General features: G+C 39.2%; 1 protein-coding gene across 3 annotated transcripts in view; it reads right to left on the bottom strand.

Moving 5' to 3' along the window:
• Nucleotides 1-1,303: 1,303 nt before the first annotated feature.
• The window catches only part of lrrc2 (leucine rich repeat containing 2), a 57,429-nt gene continuing 36,265 nt past the window's right edge, over nt 1,304-22,467 (bottom strand). For 2 of the 3 annotated variants that reach the window (XM_073071576.1, XM_073071588.1), the window contains 4 exons: nt 16,416-16,561; nt 12,435-12,587; nt 8,326-8,459; nt 1,304-4,458 (listed from right to left, as the gene is read on the bottom strand). In XM_073071576.1, coding sequence (XP_072927677.1) covers nt 4,409-4,458; nt 8,326-8,459; nt 12,435-12,587; nt 16,416-16,561 — 483 coding nt within the window. In that variant the 3' untranslated portion in view covers nt 1,304-4,408. The remainder of the gene's footprint in view (nt 4,459-8,325; nt 8,460-12,434; nt 12,588-16,415; nt 16,562-22,467) is intronic. The other variant, XR_012102059.1, reaches the window with a different exon arrangement.

Raw genomic sequence — 22,467 nt, 5'->3', positions numbered from 1 at the left:
ACTCAGCTGATCCCACTATCTTTGCTGGTAAGTTACCTGGTTACGGGGTTACGTAACAGCGTGGATTCAGCATAGTGCTCGGAGTGCGGCAAATTTAAGTTTCGCTTTTTGGAACTTTCTGGAATTCTTTTTTCTTTTTTTTGTAATTCAAATTGTTATTATTATTTATTCTTATTTTACAAAGCAGCACAGTATATCATAGGGCAGATACAGTACAGCATATTTACACAGCCATCCCATGACAGGAAAACATATAAAACTAAGAAACAGAAAAAAAACTTCTAATTTAAGTTTAAATTAACATACAACCAAAATTGATCCCACGCATCTTGCACTTTTCCCTCACTGTTAATTCTTCCCAACATGTGTTCATATGATGAAATCTTAACCATTTCCTCAGTCCATTCCCTCACAGTGGGACATCTGGGTTTTTTCCAGTTTTGCAATGTAATTCTTGCAGCTGTGATGAAACCCACCTTTAAAATAGTAAATTTGTCATTGTTTACATTAGATATCACTGTCCTATCATCCAGGAGACAAACCCGTGGGCACAAGGGCAGTGTAGGACCCGACCAATTCCCCAACAAATCAAGAACTTTACACCAAAATGGATGAACCATGGAACACTCCCAAATCATGTGAAAATATGTGCCCACCTCATTTTTACATTTCCAGCATAAATGATTTTATCAACAATCCACATTTTGTAGAGTCTAGTTGGTGTCCAATAATGTCTGTGTACTATCTTATACTGAATAAATTTCCCTCTCGCTTCCCTAATATGTCTACCCACATATGATAAAATATTTGACCACTCATTATCTTCAATATCGCTTCCAAGATCCTTCTGCCATAGTGCTTTGAGATTGTTACACAGTTCACCAACAGAGTGCTTGAACATTTTATAAAACACTGATGCTTTATGAACTTCCTGTGGTGTAAAGAATATTTTCGATCCGTGGTTGGTTGAATCCGCGGGTACGGAGGGCTGACTGTACCAGCAAGCTACAGGACTTAGCAATCTTACCCATAATTTATAGCAGTAAGCTTTTCGCAGTTTTGCTGAACAAATATCTTTCAGGAAGAGAGGAGCATTATTGTGATTTCATTGCCTGATTTTTTCTGGAAAAAATTGTCAGCCACAATTTGGTTGGTTCATTAATCAATCTTTTTTCTAGCCTTTTCCAGTAATTTCCTAAAGAGAACTGCCCTTATTGAGTACATATATTGATTGCTGCTCAGCTTTGATGTGTCATAAGTACTTAGCAGTAAACTATGGAAAATTATCACAGAACAATATGAGTTGTTGGCAGTATTCTGTTTATAATTACATTTTAAGTACATAAGAATTAATGATATTTTGCAATAAGCATTTGTCAGCACTCATTAACATTCAAAAAATCAGTAATTTCAAGTAATTATCATTCATTTTAATACATAATTTATCATAACTCTGTGCACTCTATTATAAGAAAAATGCAAAAATAAATTTACAATGCAATAATATAATTACAAAAACTGAGTTGCTCATGTTTTAGAGAATGTCTTTGCAAATGGTAAAAGCTATTCAAGCATATTTGTCATCAGTTGACATGTTTTGCAATTTAATTTGCACTTTTTCTATTTTTCCTCATGTTTCTTCTCCTGAAGAGAATGGGGTTAAGCTCCACAGATGATAGAACCCTCATATTTCATTCAAATGGCTGTTTTTTTCAAATGATTGTGGACTGTGAATGTGATTGGACATCTACAGGGTTGGACTAATCCACATCTAATATTCTGCTGATGAAATTCTGCAAGAGATTATTAGATAGCAAATTCAAAAAGGGAACTCTGCAAATGCTCTTCCCCTACTTGGAATAAGGAGATCCCCAGTTCAATGGAATTATGCCAACATTCTTTATCTTATCATTTCACACAGTGAACTAACTAAAGCAATGAGGTCCTTTCATGAAACAATCCATTTATCCTGGAATAATATATTTTTACAATATTTAAGTATAGTGCCAAAATCAACTTGATTTAGCTTATTTTTGTGTTAGCATGGTGGACAATGTATTTAAGCTAAAAGCAAAAAAACGGAGTATCTGATTTTTAGAATCCGAGATTCATAGAAAAGTACAGCACAGAAACCTGCCCCTTGGCCCATCTAGTCCATGCCAAACCATTTACACTGCCTACTCCCATCGAGTTACACTGGGACAATAGCCCTCCATACCCCTACCATGCATGTACCTATCTAAACTTCTCAGAAATGCTGAAATTGAGCTCTCATGCACCACTTGTGCTGACAGTTCATTCCACACTCTCAAAACCCTCTGAGTGAAGAAGTTTCCCTCATGTTCCCCTTAAAATTTTCACCTTTCACCCTTAACCTATGATCTCTATTGTTGTCCCACCCAACCTCAGTGGAAAAAAAGCCTGCTTATATTTACTCTACCTACCTCTCATAATTTTGAATACCTCTGTCAAATCTCCTCTCAATCTTCTACATTCCAAGGAATAAAGACCTAACTATTCAATTGTTCCTTATAACTCAGGTCTTCCAGTCCCGACGACATCCTTATAAATTTTCTCTGTACTCTTTCAACCTTATTTTCATCTTTCCTGTAGGCAGGTGATCAAAACTGCACACAATACTCCAAATTAAGCCTTACTAATGTCTCATACAATTTCAACATAACGTCCCAGTTCCTGTATTCAATACCTTGATTTATTAAGACCAGTGTGCCAAAAGCTTTCTTTACAACCCTATCTATTGATGATGCCACTTTCAATGAATTATGGACCTGGATTCCCAGATCCCTTTGTTCTACAGCACTCCTTAGTGCCCTATTTTTCACAGTGTAAGCCCTACCCTTATTGGTCCTACTGAAGTGCAGCACCTCTCACTTCTCTGCATTAAATTCCATCTGCTATTTTTCAGTCCATTTTTCCACCTGGTCCAGATCTCGCTGCAAACTCTGATAGTCTTCCTTGCTGTCCTCTACACCCCCAATTTTGGTGTCATCTGCAAATTTGCTGATTCAGTTAACCACATTATCATCCGGATTGTTGATATAGATAACAAATTCTCATTACAATGAACTTCTGACAGATTTCATTTGTTGTGATGCTATTCCAACATGCACATTGGGAACAGGCTGTAAATCAAATGTTTTTGTATTGCCTCCAGCAATAAATGAGAATTCTATGCGGCATAATAAAAAAAAAGATGTCATCATTTTTTTAAAAACTTCTCTTGCTATCATGAACTACATTCCCTGAAAACTCCCGGGAGAATGCAGAGAAGAAAACTATTTGGAAAAATAAGGACTACTGCCCTAATCTTCTTTATTCAGCAGTTCTACTATCAATTGGGACAGACCTCTTCAGTATTAGTTTTATCCAGGTTCATTTTGTTAAGAGCAGAAGTCAAATTGTTCATTACAGGGAAAGAAAACTTGTAGGAAAATCAAAATGCTGAGAACTTACACTAAGACAGCTGAAAAATGTATTAAATGATTGAAGAAAGTTAACTTTGTTGACGACAGGGCAGAACGTCACCACTAGTGATTAGTGCTGAAAGAATATTGGTACCAGTTGTACTCACCTCCAGTACATTCCATTGACATCAGCTGAATGAAATGCATGGAGGTCAGTACAACAAGTGACTGATCTACTCATATGTTTAGAGCTTCAAACCAGAGACAAATTTCTGCCCCCAACAGGAGAAAAGAATTATATCAGGGGTGAGAATGTTTTTACCACCTGACAAGATTTTAGGTGGTAGAAACATTGAAGAAGCTTGAGGAGTATCTGGGAGAGTCTTAATTATACTATTATATATTTAACATTGGTTAATTCTTCAGTTAAACAGGAATAAACTAGTGAATACTGGCCCACTGCAAACCTAAATCTCCTAGTTTCTAACAGACAAGATGAAGAAAAAAAATCCTTATGTGTGTAAAATAACTTTCTAATTGTGATTACAATTGTGATAATATGAGAAATAGAATTAAGATTAATAAAATTGTAAAAACTGCACATATTTCTTCAGAATCTTCTGTTATATCCAAGTTACTATAATACATACACATTGTAGACATCCAGATCAAGTCATAGTTCCCCTCATTACTTTTGAATATGTCAATACTCCTCACCTTTAACATTTGGTCATGTAACTCCAATCAACAGCTCATGTTATAGGCAGCTACTGAACTGTGCCACAAATAAAAGCAGCATATCTATAATAAAACTACTTTCTAATTTCAATTTCACAAATCTGACTTCAGTTTTTAAAATAGCACGACGAGATCACTTGAAGCCAGCTTCTGATTCAGTAGATAAGTTCTGGACAAAGCATCATCGTTCTTAAATTTGTTTGAGATCCTTTTCATATATTGGTGAAATATGATGCCAAATGTTGTCAGAGCTGAAGGCTTAGAGACACCCTTGTTGTGTAGGTTGGCGCTGTTTCTGCAGTTAAAACAAAAACAGCGTTGTTTTATATCATCAAGTAATAATTTTGCTGTCACAATAAACTACAGTAATGGAATGGATCACTAATCTTTTAGAGAATCTGCCAGACTTTGAAGTAATTTTTATAAACTGAATTAAAATGTTACAGCTAGCACTAGGGATAAAATATTGCAACAATATACATGTCAAAATGCTCCCAGCAGCTGCTGGGGATGTAAACAACCTCATTAAATTACATGACTTTTCAAAACTCCGGGGCAAACCATTCATAAAATATAATAGCACACACAAAATACTGGAGGAACTCAGCAAGTCAGGCAGCATCTATGGAAATGAATAAACAGTCAATGTTCTTCAGTACTGAAAAGGAAGGGGGAAAACGTCAGAGTAAGAAAATTTGGGAGGAGGGGAAGGAGGCTAGATGGAAGGTGAAAGGTAAAGCCAGGTGGGTGGGAAAGGAGAAGGGCTGGGAAAAAAAGGATCTGATAGGAGAGGAGAGTGGACCATATGAGAAAAGGAAAGAGGAGGGGACCTAGAAGGAAGTGATAGGCAGATGAGAAGAGATAAAATGCCAGAGTTGGAAAGAGAGGAAGAGAGGAGGGGGAAGGAACTTTTTTACCGGAAGGAGAAATTGATACTCATACAATCAGGTTGGAGGTTACCTGGATGGAATATAAGGTGTTACTCCTCCAACCTGAGGGTGGCCTCATCTTGGCATTAGAGGAGGCCATGAACCGACCTGTTGGACGGAACGCAAATGGGAATTGGAATTAAACTCTTTGGCCACTGGGAAATTCGACTTTTGGAAGGTGGAGCGGAGGTGCTTGACAAAACAGTTGGCAAATTTACAACAGGTCTCACTGATGTAGAGGAGCCCACATCGGGACACAGTAGACAACTCCAGCAGATTGTCGGGTGAAGAGTTGCCCTGAATGAGGGCCCTGAATGGAGGTGAGGGAGAAGGTGAATGGACAGATGTAGCACTTAGGCTGCTTGCTTAGGGATGCGTGCTGGGAGGGATGAATAGACAAGGGAATCGTGGACGGAGCAATCCCTGGGGAAAGCGGAGTGGGGGGGGGGTGGTAAGTAATAATATGTTTAGTGGTAGGATCTCTTTAGAGATGGCAGAAGTTGTGGAGGAGGATGTGTTGGATGTGTCTGCTCATGGCTGGTAGGTAAGGACAAGAGGAACTCTATCACTGTTAAGGTGGTGAGAAGTAGGGGTGAGCGCAGATGTTCAGGAAATGGAGGAGATGCGGGTGAGGGCAGCATCAATTGTGGAGGGAGGGAAAACCCATTCTTTGAAGAAGGAGGAAATCACTAATATCCTGGAAAAGAAAGTCGTTTCCTGGGAACAGATCCGGCAGAAGTGAAAAACTGAGCGTTTTTACAGGAGATGGGTGGGAAGCAGTATAGTGAAGTTAACTGTGGGAATCAGTAGGTTTATAAAAGCTGTCTGTTGACAGTTTGACTCCAGAGATGGAGACATAGAGATTGTGAAAGGGGAGGAAGGAGAGATGGACCAAAACTACAGGGCAGAAGTTAGAGGCAAAGTTGATGAAATTGATGAGGTCAGTGTTGGTGCATGAAGCAGAACTAATGCAGTCATCAATGTAGTGGAGGAAGAGTTGGGGAGCAATACCGGGGAAGGCTTGGAACATGAATTGTTTTATATACTATAGTAGTTAAATACTAAGTTTAAGTAGGGAGGAAGATTCAAGTTCTTTCAGAAGAAATTGTATATGTCTTTGGATCTGAGAAAATTAGGTTATTGTTTTAAAAGTCTTGTTATTGCTGCAGGGACTGGATTGGGGAAATGGATGCAAGCCACTCTTCTCTCTGTTGCTCTTATGCATTTTTTAAATTGCAGCTTATAGTATTGAAAGGGAAAACACAACTACAGCTGTGAAGAGCCCTGTTGCTCCTGATGACCCTGTGATCTCTGTCTCAGAGGCCAATGTTAGGCTGTCTTTAAAGAGAGTGAACCCTCGCAAGGCAGAAGGTCCAGATGGAGTACATAGTAAGTCTCTGAAAATCTGTGCCAACCAATTAGTGGGAGTATTCAAGGACACTTTCAACCTCTCATTGCTTCGGGTGGAAGTTCCCACTTGCTTCAAAAAGGCAACAATTATACCAAGTGCTCAAGAAGAATAATGTGAGCTACCTTAATGACTATTGCCCAGTAGCACTCACATTTACAGTGATGAAATGCTTTGAGAGGTTGATCATGACTAGACTGAACTCCTGCCTCAGCAAGGACCTGGACCCATTGCAATTTGCCTATCGCCACAACAGGTCAACAACAGACAAAATCAAAATGGCTCTCCATACAGCTTTAGACCATTGGATAACACAAACACCTATGTCAAGATGCTGTTTATCAACTATAGCTCAGCATATAATACCATCATTCCCACAATCCTGATTGAGAAGCTGCAGAATCTGGGCCTCTGTACCTCCCTCTGCAATTGGATCCTCGACTTCCTAACTGGAAGACCGCAATCTGTGTGGATTGGTGATAATATTACCTCCTCATTGATGATCAATGCTGGTGCACCTCAGGGATGTGTGCTTAGCCCACTGCTCTACTCTCTATATGCATATGACTGTGTGTCTAGGCATAGCTTAAATACCATCAATAAATTTGCTGATGATACAATTATTGTTGGTAGAATCTCAGGTGGTGACGAGAGGGCATACAGGAGCGAGATATGCCAACTAGTGGAGTGGTGCTGCAGCAACAACCTGGCATTCAATATCAGTAAGATGAAAGAGCTGATTGTGGACTTCAGGAAGGATAAGACAAAGGAACACATACCAATCCTCATGGAGGGATCAGAAGTGGGGAGAGTGAGCAGTTTCAAGCTCCTGGGTGTCAAGATCTCTGAGGATCTAACCTGGTCCCAACATATCGATGTAGTTATAAAGAAGGCAAGACAGAGGCTATACTTCATTAGGAGTTTGAAGAGATTTGGTATGTCAACAAATACACTCAAAAACCTCTATAGATGTACCGTGGAGAGCATTCTGACAGGCTGCATCACTGTCTGGTATGGGGGGGGGGGGGGGGGGGGGGGGTTGGTGCTACTGCACAGGACCGAAAGAAGCTGCAGAGGGTTGTAAATCTAGTCAGCTCCATCTTAGGTACTAGCCTATAAAGTACTCATGACATCTTCAAGGAGTGATGTCTCAGAAAGGCTATTAAGGACCTCCAGCACCCAGGGCATGCCCTTTTCTCATTGTTACCATCAGGTAGGAGGTACAGAAGCCAGAAGCAACACACTCAGCGATTCAGGAACAGCTTCTTCCCCTCTGCCATCTGATTCCTAAATGGACGTTGAACATTACCTCACTTGGACACTACTTCACTTTTTTTAAATATACAAAATTTCTGTTTTTCCATGTTTTATATCTATTCAATATACATATATTGTAATTGATTTACTTATTTATCTTTTTTTCTCTTCTATATTATGTATTGCATTGAACTGCTGCTGCTAAGTTAACACATTTCACATCACATGCTGGTGATAATAAACCTGATTTTGATCTCAATTCTGATTCTTATTGTAGCTACTCTTGGTGTGGTGATTTCCTAATCCAGTCCCACTAACCCTTCCCAAAGATTCCACTCTCCACTCAGAAAGATCGTGCTTAAAGAACAAAATGGAACAACACATCCTTACAACTGGAAATATTTTAAAGCAAATCATGCTGATACTACCGCTGTACCATCTCTTCTCACTTTTTATTCATCTTTCCTATGCATTCTAATTTTGCTGAGCTAGAGCCTAAACTTTTCTAGTTTCACAAACTAAAAACTCCAACTTAGAAACAAATAAACAAAACCAATTGAGTACTTGCCTCTTTCTTCCAAATCCTGAAAGTATGTGTGCATCAAATCTTTTTCAAATTCTTCATGTTCATCATCTTCAAATATTTCACTGATTGTATTATCTCCAATACTGTCAAGTGGATTTTCTCGAAGATCAATATATCTGGTAAAGGACAGGAACATACATAATCCTTAGTTGAGTTTTTATCATTATTTGATTTACTCATAACTTTTTAATTTATAAAAATATCAAAACATAAAGTGTTTTCTCATAAAAATATGAGAAAATTCACTTTCTTTTAATTATTCTTTCATTCACAATATTAGTGGAAATGAAAATCACCTAAACTCATTGTGATCTAATTCTTCTAAAACTTGCGGTATGGGATTTTGAAGCACAACTCTCAAGAACAGAGGCAATAATAGACAATAAGTGCAGGAATAGGCCATTCGGCCCTTCAAGCCAGCACCGCCATTCAATATGATCATGGCTGATCATCCACAATCAGTACCCCGTTCTTGCCTTCTCCCCATATCTCTTGACTCTGCTATCTTTAAGAGCTCTATCTAACTCTTCCTTGAAAGCAACCAGAGAATTGGCCTCCACTGCCTTCTGAAGCAGAGCATTCCATAGATCCACAACTCTCTGGGTTAAAAAGTTTTTCCTGAACTATGAGATGGAGCCATATGTTACCATTACAGTTGAAGATCACAGCATCAGCAGTGCTCCACTCTCTCAATAGTCAAGCAGCTCCTTTCAGTGTGGCTTATATACAGTGGAGTCTAGTAAATCCACTATTTGGGCCTACAGCTAATCGGGACAGCTGCTTATTTGGGCCAACTCCTAAAATAAGAAAAGCTAATCAAGGAAATAGCTGGGATACCATTTGTTTATTTGGAACACTATGTCACTTAATTGGGACAGAAGACTGTTGTTGAACAGTTTCTGACTACCGTCAGATGTGTTAGACACTACACTGTACATAGAGTGAAGAGTTTTTAAATAGTGCTAGTTGTGTGTGCTTGTATTCAAAAGACAGTGATTTTTGTCACTGATAACCAGTGAGAAATAAGCAGTATGACAATTCAGAGTTGTTTTGCCTATTGTGGTTTCAAGCGTTCAGGCTTAGCCATGCCAGAAACAGCCAGGAGGTAAGATGAAATGATTTTGCTACTTCACCAACTATGAGGAATCTGAAGGTATAGACAATTGTCTTGAATGTTACAATGAAAGTGAATATTTGGAGAATGCAATCATCAAAAGCATTGTATGACATCACTCCATTATCTGGACAAGGTACCTGCATTGATTTTGTTAATTTACCGTCCATCGAAGGAATATAGCAATGTACGCTGAATTCCTCCATCGATAACTGTTAGGAACAAATAGTTTTATAGTACTGTGGTAGTATTGATAGTGTTCTAATTTCTCCTGTATTTCACTTAAATACATAATTTGTTACTCAATTAAATTGTGGTTTTTCTTTTTTATAACTATTTCTATGAAACTTTGACTAGACCTTGCACTTGTCTGCATTAAATTCCAACTACCATTTTTCAGTCCATTTTTCCAGCTGGTCCAGAACTCATTTTTACCAATGATAGTCTTTCTTGCTGTCTACTACACTTCTAATGGTGGTATCGTCCACAAATTTGCTGATCCAGTTAACCACATTATCATCCAGATAGTTGATATAGATGACAAACAACAATGGATCCAGCACCGATCCCTGTGGCACTCCACTAGTCATAGGCCACCAGTCAGAGAGCCAGACATCTACTTCCACTCTCTGGTTATCTTACAAAGCCAATATCTAATCCAATTTACTACCTCATCTTGAATGCTGAGCTGAACCTTCTTGACCTACCTCCCATGCAGTGCTTGTCAAATGCCTTGCTAAAGTCCACGTAGACAACATCCATTGCCTTGCCTTCATCCAGTTTCCTGGTAATTTCCTTAAGAACACAAATCCAGGATTATGCTGCTTTGCAGTAGCACAGAGGTGCTACACATTTGAAGATGCTCCATTTTTGTATAGGGCATTAAATCAAGGCCCTGTTTACTTTTTCCAGTTAGATATATGAGTTTCCCTGGCATTATTTCTCTATCACTCATTTAGCATCACTATTTGTGGAAGACTGTTGTATTAGAATAATAGCTTCATGCCAATTTTATTTTACTAGTTAGAATGTGCTTTGGGAAGGCCTAAAATGTACAGTATTTGAAAAGTATTAATATTAAATCAGTACTTCATTTATTTTCTTCAAAAGCTTCTTCAATATAACAAGATTCTCCAAAATATCCCAAAAGAACATTATCCTAAAACACTCTGATCGTGAGCCACACAAAAAGACAGCAGGACAGGTGACAAAAAACCACTTAATAAAAATGCCAAAATGGAAATATCCCGAGAAGGTGAGAGCTCAAAGGGAACTCCAGAGCCCAATACGGTCAATGAAATTCAGTTTAGACATACAGAACTATGACAGATGTGGTGATGTTGAGTTTGTGGAATCAACCAAGGATGAAATTCAACATGTTCTCCTTTTCCTTCAGTGAGTAATTAAGCTCTGAGCTTCCCCAGAATAACATTCTGAGTTTAGTTTCTTAGGTGTGAAGAACACCATTGTTGCACTACTAGAAGATCTGGCCTTGTGTAGATTCCTCTAAGGCCCTCACAATTTAGGAAGAGATTTTTAGCAAAAAAGCACTATCTATAAATTCTGTCTCACTTGAACAATTTCAATTGAACAATGATGCCTTAAGGTTTCTGAGCTGGAAACTTTACAAAAGCAACACAATGCGTCAGTCAACAATATGCAACGTCAGTTACTCAAGTATGCTGTTGTATCGTGCTCCTGCCCAGAAATCCGCTGTGACCCACATCATGATGAAACAAAATAGATGTAAAAATGAATGTAAGAAATATTGTACCTCTTTATTTATGATAGATATGTACATTCAATAATAGTCTGCCAAAAACCTCTGAAATCCATATGAATGAAGTATTCCTCTTTCTCCACTCTGCTGGTTTGCAATATTGATCATCCCACATGTGATAATTTTTCTTAGCTTTTGTTCTCTTAAGGATATTTTCAGTTTGGTTTTGTTGAAGCTACACTCCCTATTCCAGTGAGTAAAGAGTATGTTTATTGCTCATGTCATTAAACTGTTAATTGCTATACACTCTCCTGTTGAACATTCCTCTGCGACCAATAACAAAGGCAAAGACAACTTAAATAAATCATTTTACTCAAGTGCTTTCTGTGCCATGCACTTGTCTAAACATAACACATAGCCAGAAACAATGCAATAAATCTATTTGACTATTTGAGATCGCTAAACCTAAGTTAATTCTTAAAGGAGTTGTTTGAAATTAATGTTGTGCCAGTATTAACCTCCATATGTTCAGTCTCAAAACACTATGGAAACTATTTCAGTAAAATCTCTTTATGTTCAGTGTCATCCACATTTTTAGCTTTAGCTTACTCCATATCTTGCATCTCCGTTAGATTACCAGTGTCAGAAACTTTAGTCTGTGCCACACCTTCCTCAATTAAGCTCATCTACATTGCTCCTTGCCTCTAATGACTTTCTTAAAATTACCTTATTATGTTGATGCTTCCAACTATTCTTCTACTTCTTGTTAGTATTGATTCCCTCAACTATATTTTGTATGATTTTTTTTGGTACAATTTGCTGTAGTCAGTACGTAGAGTGTTGCTGATTTATGAATGTCCCTGATACAGGAGCTGCTGTCTCGTTTTATCCCAGTTCAAATAATTAACATGTTTGTAGGAGAATTTCTGTAACTGTCATGCTGTCATTATTTGTTATTCATTTGGTAAGCTTTGCTCAGTCATGTGCACCAGCAATCATGAACTCAGTCACCTAATGAAGCAGAGTTCTGCACTTCACAAAGTGACAATCAGCTGAATCCATCTGCATTCTCTTGGATAATTCATACATCCGTCTGCTGGTAGGCTAATGTGGAGGAGTACCTCATAACTAACAACAGAAATGGATCGCTTAAATTTTCAGCTTCTATTGACTTTTGAGCAAAAGTGTAATTAAGGGGAGACATAAAGGAAAATATTTTAATAACAACAAAATCAAAGATTATAATGCCACACTTACTTTAGATTGGGATCCCTCAAAAGAGCAGATGGCAAGTTCTTGATGTCATCGCCACTGACAACCAACATCTTTAGATTAGGCATTCTACACAAGACTTTGGATAGGTAGGTCATCTTGTTCTTCTGAAGGAAAAGGGTCTGGAGCTCACTGAGCCTATGCAGAATGTGAGAGAGAATGCACAATGTTAACTCCATCTCCATCTTCAGGCCCAATGGACAGCCTGGTCATCCAACCTAAATCACAGCATTTTTAAAAAATAATCAGAATCAGGATCAGGTTTAATATCACCAGCATATGTCATGAAATTTGTTAACATTACGGCTGCATTGCAATGAAATGCATGATAAATAAATATAGAGACAAAAAAACTAAATTAGTGTAAGTATATATATATACCTATTAAATAATGAAGTTAAAATAAGAAGACTGAAAAAAAACAGAAACAAAAGAGTACTGGGGTAGTGTTCATGGGTTCATTGTTCATTTAGAAGTTGGATGGCAGAGGGGCAGAAGCTATCCCTTAATCACTGAGTGTGTGCCTCCTTCCTAAAGATAACTATGAGAAGAGAGCAAGTGCTGGGTGGTGGAGATCTTTAATGATGGTCACCACCTTTCTAAGGCACTGCCTCTTGAAGATATCTTGGTTACTACAGAGGCTGGTACCCGTGATGTAGCTGACTAATTTTACAAGTTTCTGCAACTTACTTCGATCTTGTGCAGTGCCCCCCCCCCCCCACCCATACCAGATGGCGATGCAGCCAATCAGAATGCTCTCCATTGTACATTTGTAGAAGTTTGCATCCAAAACAAAGACTGGATTTTAGAAAATTTAAATGAATGCATTTTAATTTTAATATTATTGGCCTAATTATACAGTTCTGTTCCAGTGGCAACAGGCCACATTGTATTGTGTGAATGGCCTGTAATCAGAATGGAGAGCAGAGTTCTTGAAATTAATTATTTTACTTCTTTTATACAGCTATTTCAAAAGCAAAGTTTATAAAACACTGGTTATTTCTTATCCATTGTGTGGTCACAACACTATAGCAAGGATGCAACTGAGCTGAAGAAGGATTTAGCCTGGACTGGGACATTTCACATGTATGGATACGCTGGATTTGCTTTCACTGGAATGGAGGAAGCTGAAGGGAGACTTGATAAAGATATACAAAATTGTGAGAGGGATAGATTGTAAGAATCTTTTTGATTTGGTGAGGGTGTTTAAAACATGAAGGAATGGGTATAAGGTAGGAGATTTAAAGGAGGGAATTTTTTCACACAACGAGTGATTGGAACCTGGACAGTGCTGCCTGAGGAGGTGAGAGAGGCACATACTCTCACAACATCTATACAGGATCTGCACATACACTTGAATCGCTGAGGCAGAGACGTCTATGGATTGATAACTACAGTGATGGGTATGATCATGGTGGACCACTAGATTTGGTTCTGTTGTGTAGGAGTTTATGACTCAATGACCTTAAGGAGTCATATTTAATGACTCTTCCTGGTAATATGGGCAAGTAGAAGATATTCCCCATGTACAGACCACCATGTTGGGGATACCTATAAATCTGACCACAGTAATCCTGCACCTATTAGATACTTAACCAATCTTTTCAATCTCCTGCTCTACTTGCTTTACACTTATGACTGTGAGGCTAAGCACAGCTCCAAATCCATAGTTAAGTTTGCTGACATCACCACTGTCTTTGGTTGAATCAAAGGTGGTGACGAAGCAGCATATGGGAGGGAGATTGAAAAATTGTGTCAGGGGTACCACAGAAACAACCTCTCACTCAAAGTCAGCAAGACCAAAAATATGATTATTGACTTCAGGAGGAAAAACGTGAGGCCCATGAGCCAGTCCTCATTGGGGGATCAGAGATAGAGTGGGTCAGCAAATTCCTTGGTGTTATCATTTCAGAGGATCTGTCCTGGGGCCAGCACATAAATGCCATTATAAAGAAAGCATGGCTGAGCCTCTACTTTCTTAAAAGTTTGCGAAGATTCAGCCTGTTGTCTAAAACTTTGACCAACTTCTATAGATGTTTGGTGGAGAGTATATTGACTGGTTTCATCATGGCCTGGTCTAGAAACATCAGTGCTCTTGAATAGAAGATCCTATAACAAGTAGTGGATACAGCCCAGTCAATCACAGGTAAAGCTCCCCACCATAGAGCACATCTATACAGAGTGCTGTCTCAGGAAAGCAGCATCTATCACCGTCAGGTCACCATCCATCACCCCCACTATCCAGGTCATGTTCTCTTCTTGCTGTTGCCATTGGGAAGGAGGTACAGGCGCTTCAGGTCCCACACCAGCAGGTTCAGGAACAGTTATTTCCCCTCAATTATGAGGCTATAGAATCAGAGGGGATAGCTTCAATAAACTTCATTCAGCCCATCACTGAACTGTTCTCACAACCTATGAACTCACTTTCAAGGACTCTTCATCTTATGTTCTCAATATTATTTATTTGTTTGTTTGTTTGTTTATCTATTTATTTATTTATTATTTTCTTTTTCTTTCTTTTTGTATTTGCATAGTTTGTTGCCTGTCCATCCTGTGGGGTGTTGTCTTTCATTACTCCTATTTGTTTCTTTTATTTACTGTGAATGCCCACAAGAACATGAATCTAAAGGTTGTATACTGTATGTACTTTGATAATAAATTTACTTTGAATTCTGAACTTTTTGTTAAGCACATTTCAGCACAGGACTCCGCATGGAGTTGAGCAGAAAAGTTGAAAATTGTCATAATTTCATAATTCCTATTCTAAGGAACATACTACAACTTAGGGACAACTTACAGTGGCTAATTAAGCTACCAGCCCTGGCATCTTTGGGATGTGGAGGAAGCAGGGCTTCTAGGGGAAACCTAGGTAGTCACAGTCAGAAGGTGTAAAGTTCACTGAGAAATTTTCTGGAAATTAGAATTGACTTGGGTCACTGCTCTAAATCTAAAGGGGTAGTATTTCTGTACATCTGGAAACATAGGTTCTGATCTGAGATGGACAGAATGGCTTTATGTGTATCTGGGAAAGGGATAAATCCTGTCTCACTAATGTCATTGATTTAAAAAGGTAGCTAAAAAGACTGATAAAGGCAAGGTGGTATATATAGATTGGGGTAAGGCATTTGACATGGTTCCTCATGGTAGCTGGCCCAAACATTGAGGCAAATAGGATCCAAGGCAAACTGGTTAATTGTTCCAAAATTAGCTTGATGTTAGGAGGCAAAGGGCAGCTGCGGGAGGATGTTTTTCTGATTGGAAATTTGTGACCACTGCAAGGACTGGTGTAGGTTTTCTTTGGAATAGATTGTCAGTGGGAGAAAAGTCATAGGTATTTGACACTAGGATGACTGTAACGGAAAAAAATAAATGCCTTTTAGAATCTGGGTTGAGATTCCCCAGATAGATTTCACAAACAACTTCAGGAAGAGGGTTTAAAACAAATCTACATAGGTTGGACTCTTGAGATAATGAACCACATCCTCTGGGAGTTGCGAATTAACTGAACGTAAATTTGACACTTGAATTCAGCTAAATTGTAGCCTTCTTCAGGAGTTAGCAGCTTGTCGTGGGAAATCTAACCTGTGCAGGTGAACAATGCATGGAGTCCATTGGGAGGGTGTATACTTGCCCTGAATTCTCAGCTCATATGTTGGGGATCGAGATTGCTGAGCCTGTGGTAGATTTAACTTGGCACAAGTACAGAGGTCCCAGTGGGAAGAAATGGCTGCCAGGGTAATGGTAAGTAGTTACAGTCCCAAGGGCAGGTAATATGAAACCTTCTAATCAGCAGATTTGTCCATTTACTAGAGTCTGCAATTAGCTAAATTTGGACTGGATTTGAAGCTACACTGAAGGTAATTTCATGAAGAAAATCTTTCTTCAAAATATGGCAAATATAAATTATGTCCTATTTTTGGCCACTTCACGTTTTACACCTTTTGTAGATTCTGGTGAAGAAGTTACCTGTCCAGATCCTGAGGAAGTTCCTTCAGTTTATTGCTGCTAAGATCTAGGCTCTTGAGGTTGGACATCCGAAGAACACAAATGGGCATGCTCAGAAACTGGTTCGAGGACAGATCTAAGTGGCTGAGTTTCTGCAGATCGCGCAGCTGAAACAAGCAAAATTCAACTTATGTTACATCACATTAAACTAATACCTGAAACCTTGTACCTCACTGAATAGAAATTTAGCTTTTTTATATTGATTAAGCTTTCTTTGTTTTATTAGAAATAAGAGTGAGAAATGAACCTCAGACCTATTGTCATGCTCTTCTTCTCCATGGAGGTTTCGTCGCCAGAAGAGTCGATACGACATTTGAAAAGATATGTGACAGAAAAGTGAACCACAAAGCAGTCTGAGGGTAAGAGGACCATGAGCCTTTGTACAAGCTAGAATCAAAACTCACAAGTGGGAATGCCAATATTTCTGCATTAACCGGGAACCTCCTTTATTTTTGGTGTCATCTCTTATTTATCTCAAAATGCAATTTTTCACATTTACCCATGTTCTCTTTTCACCTTTTCCACAAATACACTTGTACGTTTATATCACTAGGCCCTGGGGACTGAATTGCTACGCAAAGCAGTGGCAGCCACAGTCAAGATGCTTATTATAATGAGTCCATCTGTTACCACAAGCTATAGTTTGGCATCTTCCCAAAGTAGTTTTGTTAAGTGGGGGCTACCAAGCACTATGAACCAATATGGATAAACTATGAACTAGACTTGAGGTGTCCATGGTCATCCCCTTTTCCTAAAAATCTTTTATTTTATATTAATTTGGTGGGGGGTGGAGTTGGGCAGCACCGACAAGGCAGAAAATATTAACGAAAGAAAAAGTACATTTCAGGCAAATACTCCTCTAATTTCACCCTTACTTTCCTGTGAAGTTTTATGTTTACAAAAGAGGTTTGCAAGGTTGGTTCCGGATATGAGGGGGTTAATGGATGAGGAGAGAATGAGTTGCCTGGGGCTATAATCACTGAATTTAGAAGAATGAGAGGGGATATAGAAACATATCCAATTTTGAAAGAGTTAGATAAGATGAAGGCAGAACAGTAGTTTCCACTTGGAGGGTGAGCATAGAACTAGGGGGGATAACCTCAAGATTTTGGGGAATAGATTTATGACGGAGTTGAGGAGCAACTACTTTTCCCAGAGAGTAGTGAATCTATGGAATTCTCAAAGTTTAAAGTAAATTTAGTATCAAGCACATATATGTCACCGTAAACTACCCTGAGATTCATTCTCTTATGAGTATTCACAGTAAATATAATGAAAATAATAGAATTGAAATAAACACACTTAATAAATATACAAACACCAATATGCAAAGGCAATAAACTGCAAATATAAAGAAGAGAAAAAAAGTAATAATCATAATAAATAAGGGATAAATATTGAGAGCATGAGTTGTAGAGTCCTTAAAAATGAGTCCATAGGTTGTCCATAGGGGATGGAATCAGTTCAGTGTTGGAGTGAGTTATCCCCTCTGATTCAAGAGCCTGATGGTTGAGGGGTAATAACTGTTTCTGGATCTGGATGTGTGGGGTCCTGATAGCAGCAGTGAGAAGACAGCATGGCCTGGGTGGAGGGGTCCTCAATGATGGATGCTGATTTCCTATGACTGTGCCCACTCTGTGTAGATGGATACTCAGGGATATGGAGGGCTTTACCTGGGCTATATCCACTACTTTTTGTGGGCTATTCCAGTCAATGGTATTGGTATTCCTAGACCAGGACAGGGATGCAGTGGAGAATACTTCATTAAATATATTTAAGACTCAGACTTTTGCATAGATAGGGAATTAAGAGTTATGGGGAAAGGACAGGTAGATGAAGCTGAGTCCATGACCAGGTTAGCCATGATCTTATTGAATGGCAGAGCATGGGCCAGATGGTCTACCTATTCCTGCTCCTAGTTCTTGTGTTTTTAACAAGCAGAATATTTTGGTGGCTAGGAAGAAAATCTCTTTCTATTTGTTAGGGGTAATCTACAACACCTGGGTAAATGTATTTTTGGGCAGGATGCATTATAATTCCATTTGCTTTTTTAAAAATTCTTGACATAATCAGAACACACCAGACTCTGAAGAAGTTATTTGCACCACTCTAACAGGCTGTGTTTGTAAGGGAAATCTTGGCTTAAATTTTATTTTAATATTAAACAATTCTGTGCAATGATACAACTCTAATCATACCCAGCAAAATCTAATGGAATCTGTACATTCAACGCTTGAAGGTTTACTTAAATTGAGTCAGTGTTTTGGTATTTTCTATTTTGTTTTTTACTCCCATGCTTCTTTACAAAGTTATTGATTTTGTATTAAAATTTCTTTATGGTTAAATCCCTAAAACACATTGTGCCTAAAGTCCCACACCGACCAGGTCCAAGAACAGCTACTTCCCTTCAATCATCCATTCTTTTTTTAAAAACTTTTTTTTATTGTGTTTTCAAATAGTTACAGAATAAAAGTGTGTGAAAAAGAAAATATGTGTTACCCATCCCCCTCCCCTTAACCCCTCCCCCCTAACATCCCTATTGAAAGAAAAAAGAAAGAAAGAAAAGGAATGCCTGGATATTAGAAGATCCCCACATGCTCCACGGAGTTCGTAATAACTTTAGTATGTATATTTATTTCTTTCCCCAAGTAACCAATTATTTCATCTTCGGAGCGCCAACTAGATAAAATAGGAGAAAACACACCAGAAGACTTTATATATAAATGGGAATCTAAATGGATACGGGAAAAGAAAGAATCTCCTATATTAAAACATTTGATTGATTTATGGAATAAGATAAATGTTGATGATGAGACAAAGAAATTCTTATTAGCAAAGAGATCTTTAATTCAAAATAGACTTAATCATCCATTCTTGAAGCAAGTTTCACAACCCTAATCACTACCTACATGTAGCAACACCAATATGGTGACCACTTGATTACTTTGCATTACAAAGGGATTTTTTTTGTTCCTAATTGTGAGCTTTCTTGTAAAAAATTTGTGTCTAATTCACAGTGTGTTTAATTTAGGATTTTCTTGTCAATGTTACATACCTAATGCTATGTGCCATGATGCCTTGGCAAGTAAGTTTTTCATTACGCCTGTGCATATGTGCTCCTGTATATGACTATAGATTTGGCTTTGACTTTGGATTCAAAATACAATGTAAACAAAAACTAATGCTTTATCAGTGGCTGACACTTCAGTTAGGTAGTGAAGGTGCCTTGCTTCCTTTTTCAATTTAGGTGTGTGTATTATAGGGCATGCTCTTAAATTTGTATTGAGTCTGACTTAAATAATTCTACATGAAACAAATACTGAAATCCTGATATCAGTGGGGATAGTTTAACGCCATTGCAGAACTGCTGGGATCGTATTTTCTGAGGGGGCGGCAAGGCATTCAAAAGTCTGCACAAAGTTGCATTATTTCTGGTTTGGCCAATTCGCAACAGCACATCGTCATTCTTTTTCTGCTTTCTAGATGTAACATTAAAAGGGTCACAGTAGTGTAGAGGTTAGCACAATGCTACTACAGCCTGGGGCATTCTGGAGTTTGGAGTTCAGTTCTGGCACCGTTCTGTAAGGAGTCTTTTGTACATCCCGTGGAATGTGTGGATTTCCTCCCACAGTCCTGCGGTTTCCTCCTCCAGTCCAAAGACGTACCCGGTAGGTGAATTGGTCATTGTAACTTGTCCCATGATTAGGTTAGGGTTAATCACGTCTGTTAGGGGGTTGATGGGGGCAGCATGACATCACTAAATAAAATAAAACATGACTGCTTTAGCACCATATCTTGCCACTTTTGGAGAACTACGGACTTGAATCTCAAGGTTCTTTGGTTCATCGATTTTTTTTAGCACCCTGCCATTTAGTGTTAATTCCCTACCCCCCTATCTGATCTCCCAAGATGCACCACCCCACAGTCCTCAGGATTGGTTACATCTGGAATCATGGTAGCAGTAGGGTGCTGCGTGGAACTGTGGAACTGGGAAACTGGGAGGTAGGGGGTGTGCAGGTGTCTGGCAATTATAGCAAACCAATGTGTTAAGGCATGCTCTTGTCTTACTGCCCCATAATAGAGAGAAATACGCATTAACATTGGAAACAAGTCGGTGACCTGAAATGCTGATTTGTTTCCCTCACCACAGGTAGTGCATCTCCACCACTTTCTTTTTATCTCAAGTTTCACGCAACTTCACCCCCACCTTCAATGAGCTGTGAGTAATGGCTCTTTCAGTTTTATTGTTGAGCACATGGAAACCAGGGGTGAACAGTCCACTTGAAGCATTGTGAAAACATTTAAGGTCTTTTGCAAGCATGTGAACATCAAATGCACCACAAGAAGATCTGCAGACGCTGGAAATTCAAACAACACACACAAAACGCTGGTGGAACACAGCAGGACAGGCAGCATCTATAGGGAGAAGCGCTGTCAATGTTTTGGGTCCTGACGAAGGGTCTCGGCCCGAAACGTCGACAGTGCTTCTCCTTATAGATGCTGCCTGGCCTGCTGTGTTCCACCAGCATTTTGTGTGTGTTGATCAAATGCACCACGATAGCCCGTAGCTCTGTAATTCCACCCAACACTGCTGTCACTTCACTCCTCCACAGAATCCAGATGCATATTTTTGGATGCAGTCTGCACTGATTTATATCTGATCTGTGCTCAGCATTTTCATTTAAAAACATGACCTGTAAAGACTGGATGCTAGGGTTTGACAGCCAAGACTAATTGTGAGATGTCCCTTTCAAAACAGATTACCTTTATCAAGAACGCAACCTGTTCATGTGCTAATGTACTCTCTCCCATCAGACGCACCCTCCTCTGCTTCACATTAAACTCTGCAGGGTGAACACACCTTAGTTGTGAAGGAGTGAAAGACGCTAGAAGCTCTACGTGCCAGTCAAATGCAGGACACTCAACTCAGGCACACATTCCAGTGGCACACCTAGTCAAAGAGAACAATGTTGTCACCATGACAACCTACAAAATAAAGCTCAGAGGTGAATAAATCAACATTAATCTGTGAAGGAGGTGGAGACTGCAGAACTGCATTTTGTTTTTTTGGCTTGGTACAGAGTTCATCCGAGTCCCGTTGTAGTGAAAAGCGCAACTTTTGCCTTTAGACAAGGGACGTTGCGAGTATGATGCAGATGTTTTGGTTGTCTGCAAATATCTTTGGAAATGAAGCCAGGCTGGGTTGAAATTTACTTCTCTCTGTGTTTGATCAGTGAGGTAACCTGGCTAGATTTCTGCCCAGATCTTGCACAGTAACACTCTCATCTGCTGGGCTGAACTTGCCCTTGCCTTCCCTTTTCATTCTTCCCACTTTCCACACACAAGCGTACTCTGTACCCATGGGCATTCACATGGGTCGCAGCTACAGTCCTTTTGTTGGCTAAGTGAACAGCTCTTGTTCCAAACCTATTCTGGCACACTCCAGCCACCCAGGTCTACAACCCTGCCAACTCATTCTCTGCTACATCAAAACCTGGATCAGTGTAGCCTCCAGCACTCACGCAAAACTCATCAATTTCATCACTTTCATCACCAGCTTCCACCCTGTCCTCACAATTGCCTTGGTAATTTCTGGATATCTTCATCTCCAACCCAGACGGTGGACTAGCCACTAAAATCTATAACCATATTGAATCCAACAGCTAACTTCTCCCAGCCCACCTCCTGTGAGGATGTCACCCCTTTTCTTTGTTCCTGCCACATCTGCTCTCAAGCTGAGGCTTTCTGCTCCAGGCCTTCTGAGATGTCTTCCTTTTCAGAGGTGTGGCTTCCCATCTACCTGAGCTGATGGAGCTCCACTTCCTGTATGTCAGTTCTGACAACCCACCTCCCCATCAGCCCAGAAAGAACAGCAATAGATTGCTCTTTTTGCTGACAATACATTTCATGACACATGCCAATGATATTTAATCTGATTCTGATTCTGAGATTCTAATTTTGATCTGTAACCTCACATTTCACCCCACCTGCCTCCCATCCAACACAACATCTT

Source organism: Hemitrygon akajei, chromosome 2 (genome assembly GCF_048418815.1).
Source record: "Hemitrygon akajei chromosome 2, sHemAka1.3, whole genome shotgun sequence".
In the NCBI taxonomy this organism is placed as follows: Eukaryota; Metazoa; Chordata; class Chondrichthyes; order Myliobatiformes; family Dasyatidae; genus Hemitrygon; species Hemitrygon akajei.
The sequence above is the reverse complement of the archived record's forward strand: the minus strand, read 5'-3'. Positions and strand labels throughout refer to the sequence as shown.